We start from the raw sequence: 12,617 nt of genomic DNA on the forward strand, positions 1-12,617 counted from the left end.
TTCAACAGCAAAAATTAGGGACATTTGAGAGGCTTTTATGTCAGTAGTTGGTAATTAAAAGAAAAAATAGGAAAATCTCAGGTTTGCATAATTTCACTGAGTAGACGGGAAAAGGGTTTTATATCAATAATGGATACCTAGAGGGAAAAATAAGCAATTTATGCAGATACTCATAATGCATAAATAGAGAGAATGGATTATAATGGGAGGGGATTTTTTATCAAAATCAGTTACAAGTTGGGAGTCCCAGCACCACTGTGCTGAAATTCCCTCCGAAGCCTCTTTCCACTCGGCTTCCCAAAAACTCAGTTCAACTCCCAACTTCGTCCCTCGCGTTTTTTATTGAGCATCCAGCCAGGCTACCCTGAGCTAATTAGATATAAACACAGGAAGTAAATGCAGGGGACAATGCGAATCCAAAATTACACGCAACCCCTCTCTCTTTATATACATTTGTCCATCTCTTTGCCTTCACTCTACGTTGCATTGCCCATGTTAAAACTGGCGCAGTTACTTCGCAAACCCCGATCTCTGCACTGCACGTTCTGGCCATGCACTCCACGTGTTCACCCTACGCCTCCCCTTGCTTGTACGTTCCTAACTTATCTTGCTCGCTGTGATCTTGTTCCTAAGAAATAGCCCCCTGTGGGTTCCCCCTCTGATCTTTAGCTCGCTCAGGAATTGTGTCTCTTTCCCTGACCCACCTCGTCACTTCTCTGAGTTAGCATCAACATTCTATTTTCAGCCTAATAATCTATTCCCCTGCAATCTTGTCTCGCAAAAAATAAGGCCTTGCCCTGTGTGTTTAATGTCTCATGTCAAGCCAGGCCTATCTACACTATGTAGGGTGACCAGATGTCCCGATTTTATAGGGACAGTCCTGATATATTTTCTTATATAGGCGCCTATTATCCGCCACCCCCGTCCCGATTTTTCACATTTGCTATCTGGATCACCCTAACACTATGATTCATGATAACAGGATCACCCTCTGCACTGTTCATTAACACATGACAAGGTCCCCTCAGACCTTTTAGACCTGATGGAGTAAACGTGCTTGCCAGCATGTTATGGGGGGATTTCCACATCTCTCTTAGTTCAGGGGTGGGTAAACTATGGCCCAGGGACCGCATCCAGCCCTCAAGCTCCCACCAGGGAGCAGGGTCCAGGGCTTGCCCTGCTGTGGCGCTCCAGCTGGGGAGAGGGGTCAGGGGCTTGCCCCACTCTGTGTGGCTCCTGGAAGCAGCGGCATGTCCCCGCTCTGGCTCCTATGCGTAGGGGCAGCCAGGGGGCTCTGCACACTGCCCCTGCCCCAAGCACTGCCCTGCAGCTCCCATTGGTCAGGAACCGCAGCCAATCAGAGCTGCGGGGCAGCACCCGTGGACAGGGCACCGCACAGAGCTACCTGGCTGCGCAAGAGCCGGAGGGGGGACATGCCGCTGCATATCAGTTGGCGGCTCCTTCACGGGGCCGTGAGCACAGGCGTGTACTTGGCGCGGTTCACCCCGATCCCAGACACCTGCCCCTTTTGTGGCGTGAGGGAAACCCTGGCGCACGTCTATCTGGAGTGCGCCAGGTTGCAGCCCCTATTCCGGCTCCTCACTAATATTTTGTTAAGGTTTTGGTTGCACTTTTCCCCTCACCTTCTTATCTACACACTCCCTGTCCGTGGCCCCACTAAGTCGCGGGACCTCCTGGTCAACCTCCTCCTGGCCCTGGCTAAAGTGGCCATCTATAAAACCTGGGTGAGGAGGTGGGCCGATGGAGTCTCCTGCGACTGTGGGGCCTATTTCCGATCCTCTGTCCGTTCACGCCTCCGGGCAGAGTTCCTCTGGGCGGCGTCCACCGACTCCCTTGACGCCTTTGAGGAGCGGTGGGCGCTGTCCGGGGTTCTCTGCTCGGTGTCCCCGTCCGGTTCCCTTCTTTTGACCCTTTGACCGCACTCCCGTCCCTGTTTTTCATTAGTTGTCCCCCAACTTTTGTTGTCCAAAATTTTTGGCCTCCAGGTCCTGTGGATCTCCCCCTTAGGCTGTGGGGGGATCCTTGAGCGGTGGGCGAGCTTTGCCTGCCCACTTCCTGGATCCCAATAGGACATGCCGCTGCTTCTGGGAGCTGCTTGAGGTAAGCACCACCCAGAGCCTGTACCCCTGGCCCCCTCCCATGCTCCAGCCCTGATCCCCCTCACTCCCTCCGAACCCCTCGATCCCAGCCCGGAGCACCCTCCCGCACCCCAACCCCTCATCCCCAGCCGCACCCCCAGCCGGAGCCCGCACCCCCTCCCGCACCCCAACCCCCAATTTCGTGGGCGTTCCTGGCCCGCCATACAATTTCCATGCCCAGATGTGGCCACGAAGTTTGCTCGCCCCTGCTCTAGTTCCAGGGGACCCACCGCTTGCCTCAGGAGGCAGGAACGGGGTTACATTTGTCTAACAACACCCCCCAACCGCAAGCGTGCTCCCCTCCCGCCTCTGTGCCACCCTCTCTCCCCACCCTTCAATCCCCCCGCCCCCCTTCCTGCTCATCCACCCCAGGCCACGACGTGCAAGGCTGGGAGACGCAGCCTGCGCCCCAGAGGCAGGCGGGGGGGCTGGCTGGCGGCAAAGCAATCGAGTGCCCGCTAGGACCCAGGAGGCGCTGGGGTGGGGGCGGTGACGGGAGGTCACCCCCAGCCCCCGCAGCAGGAAGTGCAGTTCAGCCGCTCCAGTGTAGCCCCTGATCGCCGCTGGGTGCAGGGCGGGCGCCCGGCGCTGGCCCCTTGCAAGATCCCCCCCGGCTGCAGAGGGGCGAGGGTCATCCCGAGGGAGTCTCATCCCTGCTGCTTCCCCGGGGGCTCTTCCATCCCAGTTCAGAGACCTCGGCCTGCCCAGGACTTTCCCTGTAGGGCAGACCGATCTTCCGCCCCCCCACCCCCCCAAGGAAAAGAGCTGGGACCCCAGATCCAGGAGGAAGACACCTCCCGGCCGAGCTGCTCCACTTGGAGCGAAGGTAAGAGAGACCTTCCCTTCCCTTCCCACCCCATCCCATCCCATCCAGGGACCCCCCGTCTGCAGCTGATCCTGCTCGCTAAATGCTCTGCAGACTCTGCTTAAACTGTCCCAGCCCCCGGATGCCGTTGACGGGGGATTTTAATTTGGAAGATCGGCTCAGCTTGATTTTTATGGTGCTTTATTTATTTATTTTTTTAGCGGCTCTTCTTTGTTATGGGTGAATGGTCACCTCCTCGCACGGGCTAGGGGAATCCGTGCAAAATGTGTGTTTTGTGTGGGGCAAAACCACAGGGGCCCAAATCCTCAGCTGGTGTAAAATCAGGTTTCAGAGCGGTGGCCGCGTTAGTCGGATGACGTGGGTTTTAGCCCACGAAAGCGTATGCCCAAATAAATGTACTTGCCTCATGTTTCTCGCGTTTTTCTCTCTCCTGGCCTTTGCTCTGATTCCCTGCAAAGCCCCAGGGCTGGCGCGGGTGTTAAACCGGTGATCTCGTCTGCACAGCACAGGGCTGGAAACTCTCCCCCCGTGATCTTTGCCTGCAGCCCGCACGTTAGGATGATCTTTTAGACAGGCTGGAGCTTAGTAAAGACACTTTTATTTCTGGGAGCAGAGACTGAGCCCGAGCTACAGTGGGTGCTGTAGCCAGGGCGTGGCAAACTGCTTTTTTTTTTTTGCTTCTGCCAGGGCGTGGCAAAAGCAAGCGTTGGCCATTTAAGGCAGGCACGCAACGCTCTGTGTGGGTGTGTGTGTGTGTAAGTGTAACGGTCTAGAGTAGCAGCCATGTTAGTCTGTATTCGCAAAAAGAACAGGAGGACTCATGGCACCTTAGAGACTAACCAATTTATCTGAGCATAAGCTTTCGTGAGCTACAGCTCACTTCATCGGATGCAGTCCTGTAGCTCACGAAAGCTCCTGCTCAAATAAATTTGTTAGTCTCTAAGGTGCCACAAGTCCTCCTTTTCTTTTTGCTAGTAACGAGGTACACTTTAACACTTACCGTACGTTGTGCTAAGTGAATTCTTCACTTCGCGAGGGGGTTTAGCGGAGAATCCCTCCCCGTCGCTGTCTCTAGCACGGCTTCCCCCCGAAATATCAACTAACAAGCAGAAAGGGGCAAACTCTGCTCCCCTTAGCACTGTTGTAAATCTGGAGTAACTGCCTGGGGTTCGACCATGATTCCGAATTTGGAGCTGTCTAAATGAGAACAGACTGTGGCCCCTCTTGTTTAATTTTTAGTTTTGATCTCCGGGCTCCAAGATTTTCAATAATATATTTGAAATTCTCCTAAATTTGGAATGACCGTCAGTCAGGTGTGCACGGGAAATGTAAAAATACAGAAACTTCTGCTCAGTTGCGGGGTCCCCAGAACCAGTCTTTCAGTTAGGGTGTAATGAAACATGGCTCATGTGCATCAGCCAAATTGTTGCCAGACCACAAGATTGGAAGCAGTTCCCTGCAGGGTAGTGGTGGGATTTTGCTGTTTTTCAGATCGACTCGTGTCTGTAGCGTAGCCCCTGGTATCACAGTGAGAGTTGCCCCCCAGCCACAAAAACAATGTAAACGGTGCTCACCCTCCTTCCCCCCGCACCCCCCACTCCCGGCAGGACTGTGTAAATTGGAGTCGATGGGTCCCAATCCCAGCTGGGGTCACTTGGCGTCGCTCTGACAGCAGAGCGGCTCTGAGTTCCTCCTGCTGGGGATCTGGCTGTATCGATCTGAGTAGCTCTTTGTCCCTTCCTGTCGAGCCCCCGCTGAGATGATCTCGTTCATCTTCCAGGTCGCAGGAGGAGCGGGTGCTGGGCGAAGCAGGAATTTGCCAGGCACGCGGCTCGTGCATTTCACCACGCCTTAGATCATCACCGGAGAGCCAGCGTTAGGGACATCGGGTGAAGCCCAGCCGGCAGCTCAGCGTCATTGCGGCTGGAGAACCCGAATCCCTCTGGAACGTGTCCTGAGGCAACGCAGCGCCAGGACCCGAGGGGTCTGGAAAGGCCGGGTGTGAGATCACAATGGGCCAGACCAACGGGAAACCCCACAACCATGGTCAAGAGCTCACTGGGGACATGGATCTGGCCAGGTTACGCTCCCAGGAGTTCCCCTGGGAGCCCTGGTGTGTGCAGAACAACGCCCGGATGGTCTTCCCGGGCAACAAGACTGAGCTGGCGTTCCCCTCTGGGATCAGGATCTCTGACAACAGGGCCTGCTATGAGGTGAAAGAGCCAACGGCCCAGGTGTGCCTGGCCAGGTTACTCTGCTGTCCACAGAAGCTGAGCGCCAAGATCCTGCAGTATGCGAGGAACATGCCGGAGAAGTGGGAGTTGCTGGACGAGGACCTGAGAGCCTGCTTGGAGCGGGTCCTGAAGGAGTTCCCCCGGGAGCCCCGGTGTGTGCAGCGCAATGCCCAGCTGGCGATCAGATATGACCACCCTAAGCTGGTGTTTGTGTCGGGCCAGGGGGAATGTGAGATCACTGTGTCCGAAGGCGACAGGGAGCCCTGCTACAAGGTGAAGGAGCGTGCACGGGCGGTGTATTGGGAGCGGTTACGCACTCACTCGCAAAGGCTGAGTCGGGGGAAGCTGGAGACAAACCGGGACAGGCTGGAGTCCTGGGAGGTGAAGACCAAGGAGCTGAGACGCAGCACCAGATCGAAGCAGCGGAAGTTCCCCAAGGAGCCCGAGTGTGTCCGGGACAACCCCAGGCCGATCTCCGAAGATGGGGACTGCAAGGTCTCCATGACCAGCTGTGACGGGAAACCCAGCTACGAGGCGAAGGTGAAGAGCTGGGCGATGTATTGGGAGAGTATGCGTCACTCTGAACAGCCACTCAGCACTGAGAACCTGGAGGGCGTGCGGAGGGAGGTGAGGGGTCTGGAGGGGACTCCCGAGAAGGTCAAGGAGGCCTTGAACGTGGCCATTATTAATCTCTCTGATGAGCCGAGCTGCCTGCTGGAGAACGCCCGGCTGGTCATTGAGTGCCCGGGGGGCGAGATGGTCTTTGTCTCTGGGAAAGGGGAGAATAAAGTGAACGTGTACATCATCGACGGGAAGGTCAGTTACAGCGTCAGTGCCACCATGTGGGTGACTGTCATTAAGAAGTGCCAGAAACTACTCCACGAGCTCCCTGAAACTTTGCCGAACTTCATCCCCCAAGTCGTAGTCCAAATCCTAACAAAGATGATAGAAGGGTGGGGAGGTGACTGACCTATACCCCACTCCCCTGCCAGAGCCAGGGAGAACCCAGGAGTCCTGGCTCCCAGCCCCCCTCCCCATTCTAACCCACTAGACCCTACTCCCTGCCCATTGCCTGAGAGAGAACCCAGGAATCCTGGCTTCCAGCCCCCCCTGCTCTAACCCACCAGACCCCACTCTCCCCCCAGAGCCAGGGAGAGAACCCAGGTGTCCTGGTTCCCAGCTTCCCTGTGACCGGGGTAGAGGGATCCTGGGATAGCGCACCCAGAGGGAATGAGCAGAACAGGTCATCATCAAGTGATCCATCCCCTGGCAAACAGAGGCTAGGGACACCATCCCTGCCCATCTTGGCATGTACCCATTGGTCCATCTTTTCCCCGTAATCTTATGGGCATCAGGTTATTCTTCGGTCACTTACTTATGTCAGCACTTCTTAGCTCTAAGACTCAGGCCTAGAATGGCTAAGCTAGAATTGTACAGGCCTCCGCCTGTAGGCCTTGTGTTTCAGCCCTAATTACCTAGATACTGAATACATAATTATCCCTTTTGACCACTGATCAATCTTATACTTCTATCATCCTAAACTTAACTCTATTTAGCAAGCAATGAGTATGTCTGACATAGCATGTTAGTTCATCGTAACTAATTGGCTCCAGAATGGTGATTGTGCACTGGCAAGGCGACGAACTGCATGGCACAAGGAGGAAGGAAATATGGAAAGGCAGAAGCACCCAGCTTGGGAGTATTCAAAGGGGCTGCTTAACAGGGCAAATTCTTGTTAGTTGCGCGTTGATACAGACACGCGACGAATGGCAAAGGAGGAAAACTGAAACTGAAAAATCCTCCCATGGGAGAATCGCCTCTGAAAAAGAGCTCGGCAAGTTTGTCTCTTTCACCCTGATCCTAGTAGAATAAACTAACTCGCCCACCTTGTCTGGCTGAATCAGACGTATTTCTGGTACGCCACCGCCATCTCCTGGACATTGTCTGGAGCACCAGAGAAGCCAGAGAGCACCTCATGACAAGTGTCCAATAGAAAGCAGAGGGCAGCGCGGCCCGTCGGGGTATGACAAACCTGAAGTCTCCAAGGAGAACCTTCGAAGCTGCTGAGCTCAGAGTTGCGACCAGAACTCAGCTTCTTCCGTCCAGCCGAGGGTTACCAGGAGTATGAAGCAGTGAGACGTCCTTTCAGAGGCTGCATTTCTCCTTGTTGTATATCAACTCTTTGAAAGCTGCCTTGGCAGAGCTTAGCTTGCGCCACAGTGTGATCCCACGGGATTTCCAGAGCTTCACAGAGTTTCAGGCTGGTAGATCATCTACTCTGACCTCCTGTATAATACGGGCCCCTAAATTTTACCCAGATTCCCCTGTATTGAGCTCAAGAACTTGTGGCTGACAAATGTGCATCCTCCAGAAAGGCAACCAATCTGGATTGGAAGGCATCACTTCCCTTGATGTTAAAAATGTGTGCCTGATTTCTCCTTGGCATTTGTCTGGCTTTAACCTTCCAGCCGCTGGTTCTTAATCCGCCTTTCTTCACTATATTAAAGAAGCTTTTCGTACTGGGTATTTTCTCCCTGTGAAGGTTACTGATGCGTTAATCAAGTCGCCTCTTGATTTTCCTTTTGTGCTCAGTTAAACCGCGTGAGCTCCTCCGGTCTCTCATGGCAAGGCATTTTCTCCACCCCTCCTGTAAGCTGGCAGTGGGGAATAGAGATAAGATAGAGGTAGCCATCAGGCCGTTATGTAATGTCCTGCAGGCCTAAGGCCTGAATCACAATTCACTTAGCACATCCAAGGCCTCGTTTCACAGGAGCGGCCTGAAGTAAGGGAGTAACCGTGCACACCAGGTGTGCCAGGAAACCAAGGAGCACGTGACGGGAGAAGGCGAAGAGAGGAACGAATCTCTTCGGGATTTCAGGGAAAGTTTCCAGGTTGTTGAGCGTAAGTGAAACCTATGTGTGCTAACCACAGCTGCACCGTGGCAGCTAATTAACCCAAATGCTAATGCGTAGGAGGTAGGTGGTCAATGAGCGTATGGAAGTTAGGCTCTTTTAGACGGGCGGCTACCCAGCCTGGGGGCAGGGGGGGGGAGTGGGGCAGGCTGATTTGGTCACTCATGCTCGGATCAGCTTGTCCGCAGTCCCCACCTGAGCTGGAGTCACCAACACGAGCGCTGGAGGTTCCCGCGTGGGCTCCGTCTCCTCTGCCCGGCTGGCGTTCGTGGGGTTTGTCTCGCCCATACAGTGTGAAATGGGATAATCCACGAACGGGGCGGGGCTGGTTTCTCGTGTCTCCTTGGGGTCCTCCAGGGGATGGTAAAATCTCCACTGTACCCAACGCGGAGGTGAAGCCCCCTCCGATTACTGCATGGGAAATAAACCCCCGTTCTTCCCGGGAGATCTCGCCTAACCCCAGATCCGTTTCCTTTCACGAACGCCTGGAAGTTTTACCGCTGTAACTTTCAGTGGGGGGGGGGCGTTTAACCTCTTTCCTTTGATCGCACACCCGGGGGTTGAGGTGAGGGGCTGTGATCCTAATCCCCACCCTGCTGATTCCCCACTCCTAACGCAGGGAAGGCAGCTGGCCGGCTACTGCTGAGTCCCACTTGGGCGGACAGTCTGCATTTCCGAGGGATGCACTTTGCCCCACTTGGCGTTGGGGCAGGGCACACGATCCCACCCGGCGCCTTGAGCTCTGCATTCGCCGTGTTTTCCGTCCGTGAATAGTCCTACCCATATAACCCCCAATGTGGGCCACTTTGACCAGTGGAAATGGGACGCATGCCCTTCGATGCTGGTACAGCTGCGGCCAGCGTGGTGATTTGATCGTACCAGGCTCGTTAACGCGATGCAACTTTCTAGAGAACCTCGTGGGCCAGTTACTTCTCTGTAGGCAGGGGGCGGTGTAGCCGGGTCGGCCCCAGGATCTCCAAGACACAAGGTGGGTGAGCGAATATCTTCTATGGGACCCACCTTGTCTCTAGCTTCTTATCTGGGATTCAGAGAAAACCATCTAGTCAGTCTGAGGTTGGTCCAAGCCAACCTTGAGGAAACACTGGGAGACATCTAAAACAATTGCTTAAAACTGGACCCAGATGGAGAAACCCTAATTCAGAAAAAGGGCGACTTCTATTCCACTGGGAGCTCGTTCATGTGTCCCAAGACTCCTGGAGGCCCCGAAGCCACAGAGACCAGCCCGTGACCAGTAGATGTTCTCAGAAACCCAGACGCTTGACTTGACTCTGGTCTATAAAGGCTCAGGGACAGAGTTTTAAAGCTATTAAACCCAACAGATGCCAACAGGTGCCGAGGGGGATTTTTCAAAAGCGTCCAGGCGCCCGATCCCCATAGAAATCAGAGTTAGGGGGATCAGGAACCTGGCACCAGCTGCATTATTAAGCACCCAAATAGCTTTCAATCCCCATGTATTTCCTGCCAAATAGCCTGCCGGTCTTAGGCTTCACGCCCGTCTCGCTGGATCCTTTGCACGCTGGCCTCTGTGTTTCTTATATGCCTAGATCGGGGGTCCTCAAGCAGGGGTACGCGCCCCCCGGGGGGTACGCAGAGTCTTCCAGGGGGCACATCAGCTCCTCTCGCTATTTGCCTAGTTTGACAACTGGCTACAGGAAAAGCACCAGCAAAGTCAGTACAAACTAAAATTCCCTACAGACAGTGACTTGTGTCTACGGCTCTGTGTGCGATACACTGAAAAGTAAGGACAATATTTATATTCCAGCTGATTTATGTTATAATCATGTGGTCAGCATGAGAAAGGAAGCCATTCTGCAGTCAGCGAGGGGCTGGGATGCTTTTTGAGGTCCGATTTTGTAAGCCAGTCGTTTTTCAGTGAGGTGAACCTTGGGGGCCACACAAGACCCGTCAGAGTCCTGAAAGGGGGACAGTCTTAGGTGCTGACTCCGGGGGTGCTTGGGGAGGGGCTTGGGGGAGGTGGAGAGCGGCAGGTGGGCGGGGCCTCCTGGAGGGGGCGGAGCGGAGGCGGGAAGAGGCAAAGCGAGGGCGGGGCCTCAGGGGAGGGGGCGGAGCAGGGGCAGGAAGAGGCTGCCGTTTGTGACGTCCTCTCTGGCTTTTCCCTTCCCTCTTATTCTGTTGGGCTCCCGGCCGCAGAGAGTTGCCAGTCCCGGGCTTTGCATGGCCAAGCAGGCTGGCTGCTGAGGAGAGGGTTCGCCAGATGCAACAGAGGACGGCCAGACTTCAGCTCCAAGTCGAAAAAGCACGGGAAGATCAGCTAAAACTGTATCCCCTTGAAAGTCCAGTTTCTAACCACGCTGGTATGTCGCATAATTCTGAGCAGTTGTCTGAGTGTAACCGAATGTACCCCAACGCTGCCCCCTTTTATGCAAATGCTCTTACTGTGAGTCCGGTAAAAGGTGGCCCCAGAAATTCCCACCCTGCTATTCTAGGAGAGGGTTCGGACAGTGGCAGCGGAAAATTCATCGAGAGCGTAAAAGTCAACGGTAAAAGCTGTTGAGGGGAAATTATGGCTTCTACCAGCGCTCTTGTTCAAGCAGATCCGGTCAAAGAGGAAGATTACTCAGCAAATCAGAGTGCGAATGTGTAGTCCTCCCTGAGTTTCCCGTACGCGTGCCTTTTGCCAGAAGCCACCTGGAAGGGAACGGCGGGAAGCATGAAGATCTAGCTGGTGTCAGGAAGTTATTGCCTGGGGGTCTTTTGATGGGGGAAGGTATTAAAGCTTCGTTCAGTCCAGGCAGCCGGTCACAGGAAAGGAATGGTCTGAAACCAGGGTCTATTTTGGGCAAGGATTTGCCTGGGGAGGGCTTCTCCAAACGTTTGTCGGAGGAAAAGAGCAGTCGGTCCGTGAATGAAGTGTCTGACTGTCTGTCTAATGTCTCAGAAGTGAAGCTGGGATTAGATCGAGCACGGAAAGATCTCAGCCATTGCTCAGGAGCAGATTGAAGTGGATGGTCAGGTTGAAGCCCTTCATATTTTGAAGCAGGCTCTAGCTCAGTGGGGCCCCAACTTTTCCTGTCACGCCCATCCTTACCAGCAATGGAATCTGTCTGCGTCCCGTCCCCCCCCATTACTGCACTGTTGGCTCAGCAGGGGAGCTTGGGCTGGAGTTGGAGCTGGGGGGCAGAATGGGGGATGAGGGTGGACAAGGAATGAAGGCAGAGCGGAGTTGGGGCTGGAGCTGGGCTGGGGGCCAGAAGTGGGGCCTGGATCAGGACCAGGGCAGGAGTGGATCCAGGGACCGGGGCTGAGCTGGGCCCGGGGGTGGGAGCCGAGCCGGACCTGGGGCTGGGCTGAAGCTGGGGGCCAGGGGAAGGAGACAAGTCAGAGCAGAGCTAAAGGCAGAGCAGGGCTAGGTGGCGCTCCCTCCCTGCTCTCTTTGGGGGTGGCCCGGGCCCCACCATGCCCCCTTTGAATATTCCTCCATGCCCTTTTAGGGGGGTGCGCCCCACAGTCTGGGGACCACAGCTCTAGCTGCCAGCTTGGGGCTCCAGCACTGGGAGTCTGGTCAGTGTACCCAGCCCTGCCCAGAAGGTTTGTTTTCCCTTACAGAAATGGGGAAGTCATGCCCCAGAATAGATTGACCACCTCCCATGAAGTCTGTCAGCTCCTGTCCTCCCTCCCTTCCTCACCCTGCATGTTTCCTGCCCCTCCCTTTCTCTAGTATAAAACCACCAGCAGCTCCCTGGAAATCCCCTACCTGAGCCAACTTCACCACAGCCATTTCCGTCCCTCCGTCAGGAGGAGGCGCTGATGGGGTGTGAAAAGTGAAGTTATTCTTCAGCCTGTTAGGGTGACTGAGAACGGTGATGGGGAACGTTTCAGAAGGGGTGTGAGTCCGTTTCACACCCCGATGCCCCCTGCGGTGTTTTTTGTTTTGTTTTTGCTGCAGACAGAGGTCCTAAACTTTGCATGAGGGAAAATTTTAGGTCACTTTATTACATGGCAGATGCAGCCCCTCCTACCAGGGTGAAAACCACTGAGATGCTTTTAAATCCTCCCACGGACAGGGTGGCTGAACGAAAGCAAGAAAAGAGCAGAATCAAAGGAGCTGCTTTGGGGGAATCTTGTATCTTTAGATAATTCAACAGCAAAAATTAGGGACATTTGAGAGGCTTTTATGTCAGTAGTTGGTAATTAAAAGAAAAAATAGGATAATCTCAGGTTTGCATAATTTCACTCAGTAGACGGGAAAAGGGTTTTATATCAATAATGGATACCTAGAGGGAAAAATAAGCAATTTATGCAGATACTCATAATGCATAAATAGAGAGAATGGATTATAATGGGAGGGGATTTTTTACCAAAATCAGTTACAAGTTGGGAGTCCCTGCACCACTGTGCTGAAATTCCCTCCCAAACCTCTTTCCACTCGGCTTCCCAAAAACTCAGTTCAACTCCCAACTTCGTCCCTCGCGTTTTTTATTGAGCATCCAGCCAGGCTACGCTG

At 54.3% G+C, this 12,617-nt stretch overlaps 2 protein-coding genes across 2 annotated transcripts in view; both read left to right on the plus strand.

Moving 5' to 3' along the window:
* The window catches only part of LOC119567553 (zinc finger protein 724), an 80,876-nt gene that overhangs the window by 8,027 nt on the left and 60,232 nt on the right, over positions 1–12,617 (plus strand). The window lies entirely within an intron of this gene.
* LOC119567551 lies at positions 2,689–6,249 on the plus strand. Its single transcript, XM_037914016.2, has 2 exons — positions 2,689–2,985; positions 4,766–6,249. Exon 2 carries the CDS (start codon positions 4,998–5,000, stop codon positions 6,186–6,188), a length of 1,191 nt encoding a protein of 396 aa, XP_037769944.1. The 5' UTR covers positions 2,689–2,985; positions 4,766–4,997; the 3' UTR covers positions 6,189–6,249.

Source organism: Chelonia mydas, chromosome 14 (genome assembly GCF_015237465.2).
Source record: "Chelonia mydas isolate rCheMyd1 chromosome 14, rCheMyd1.pri.v2, whole genome shotgun sequence".
Lineage (NCBI taxonomy): Eukaryota > Metazoa > Chordata > Testudines > Cheloniidae > Chelonia > Chelonia mydas.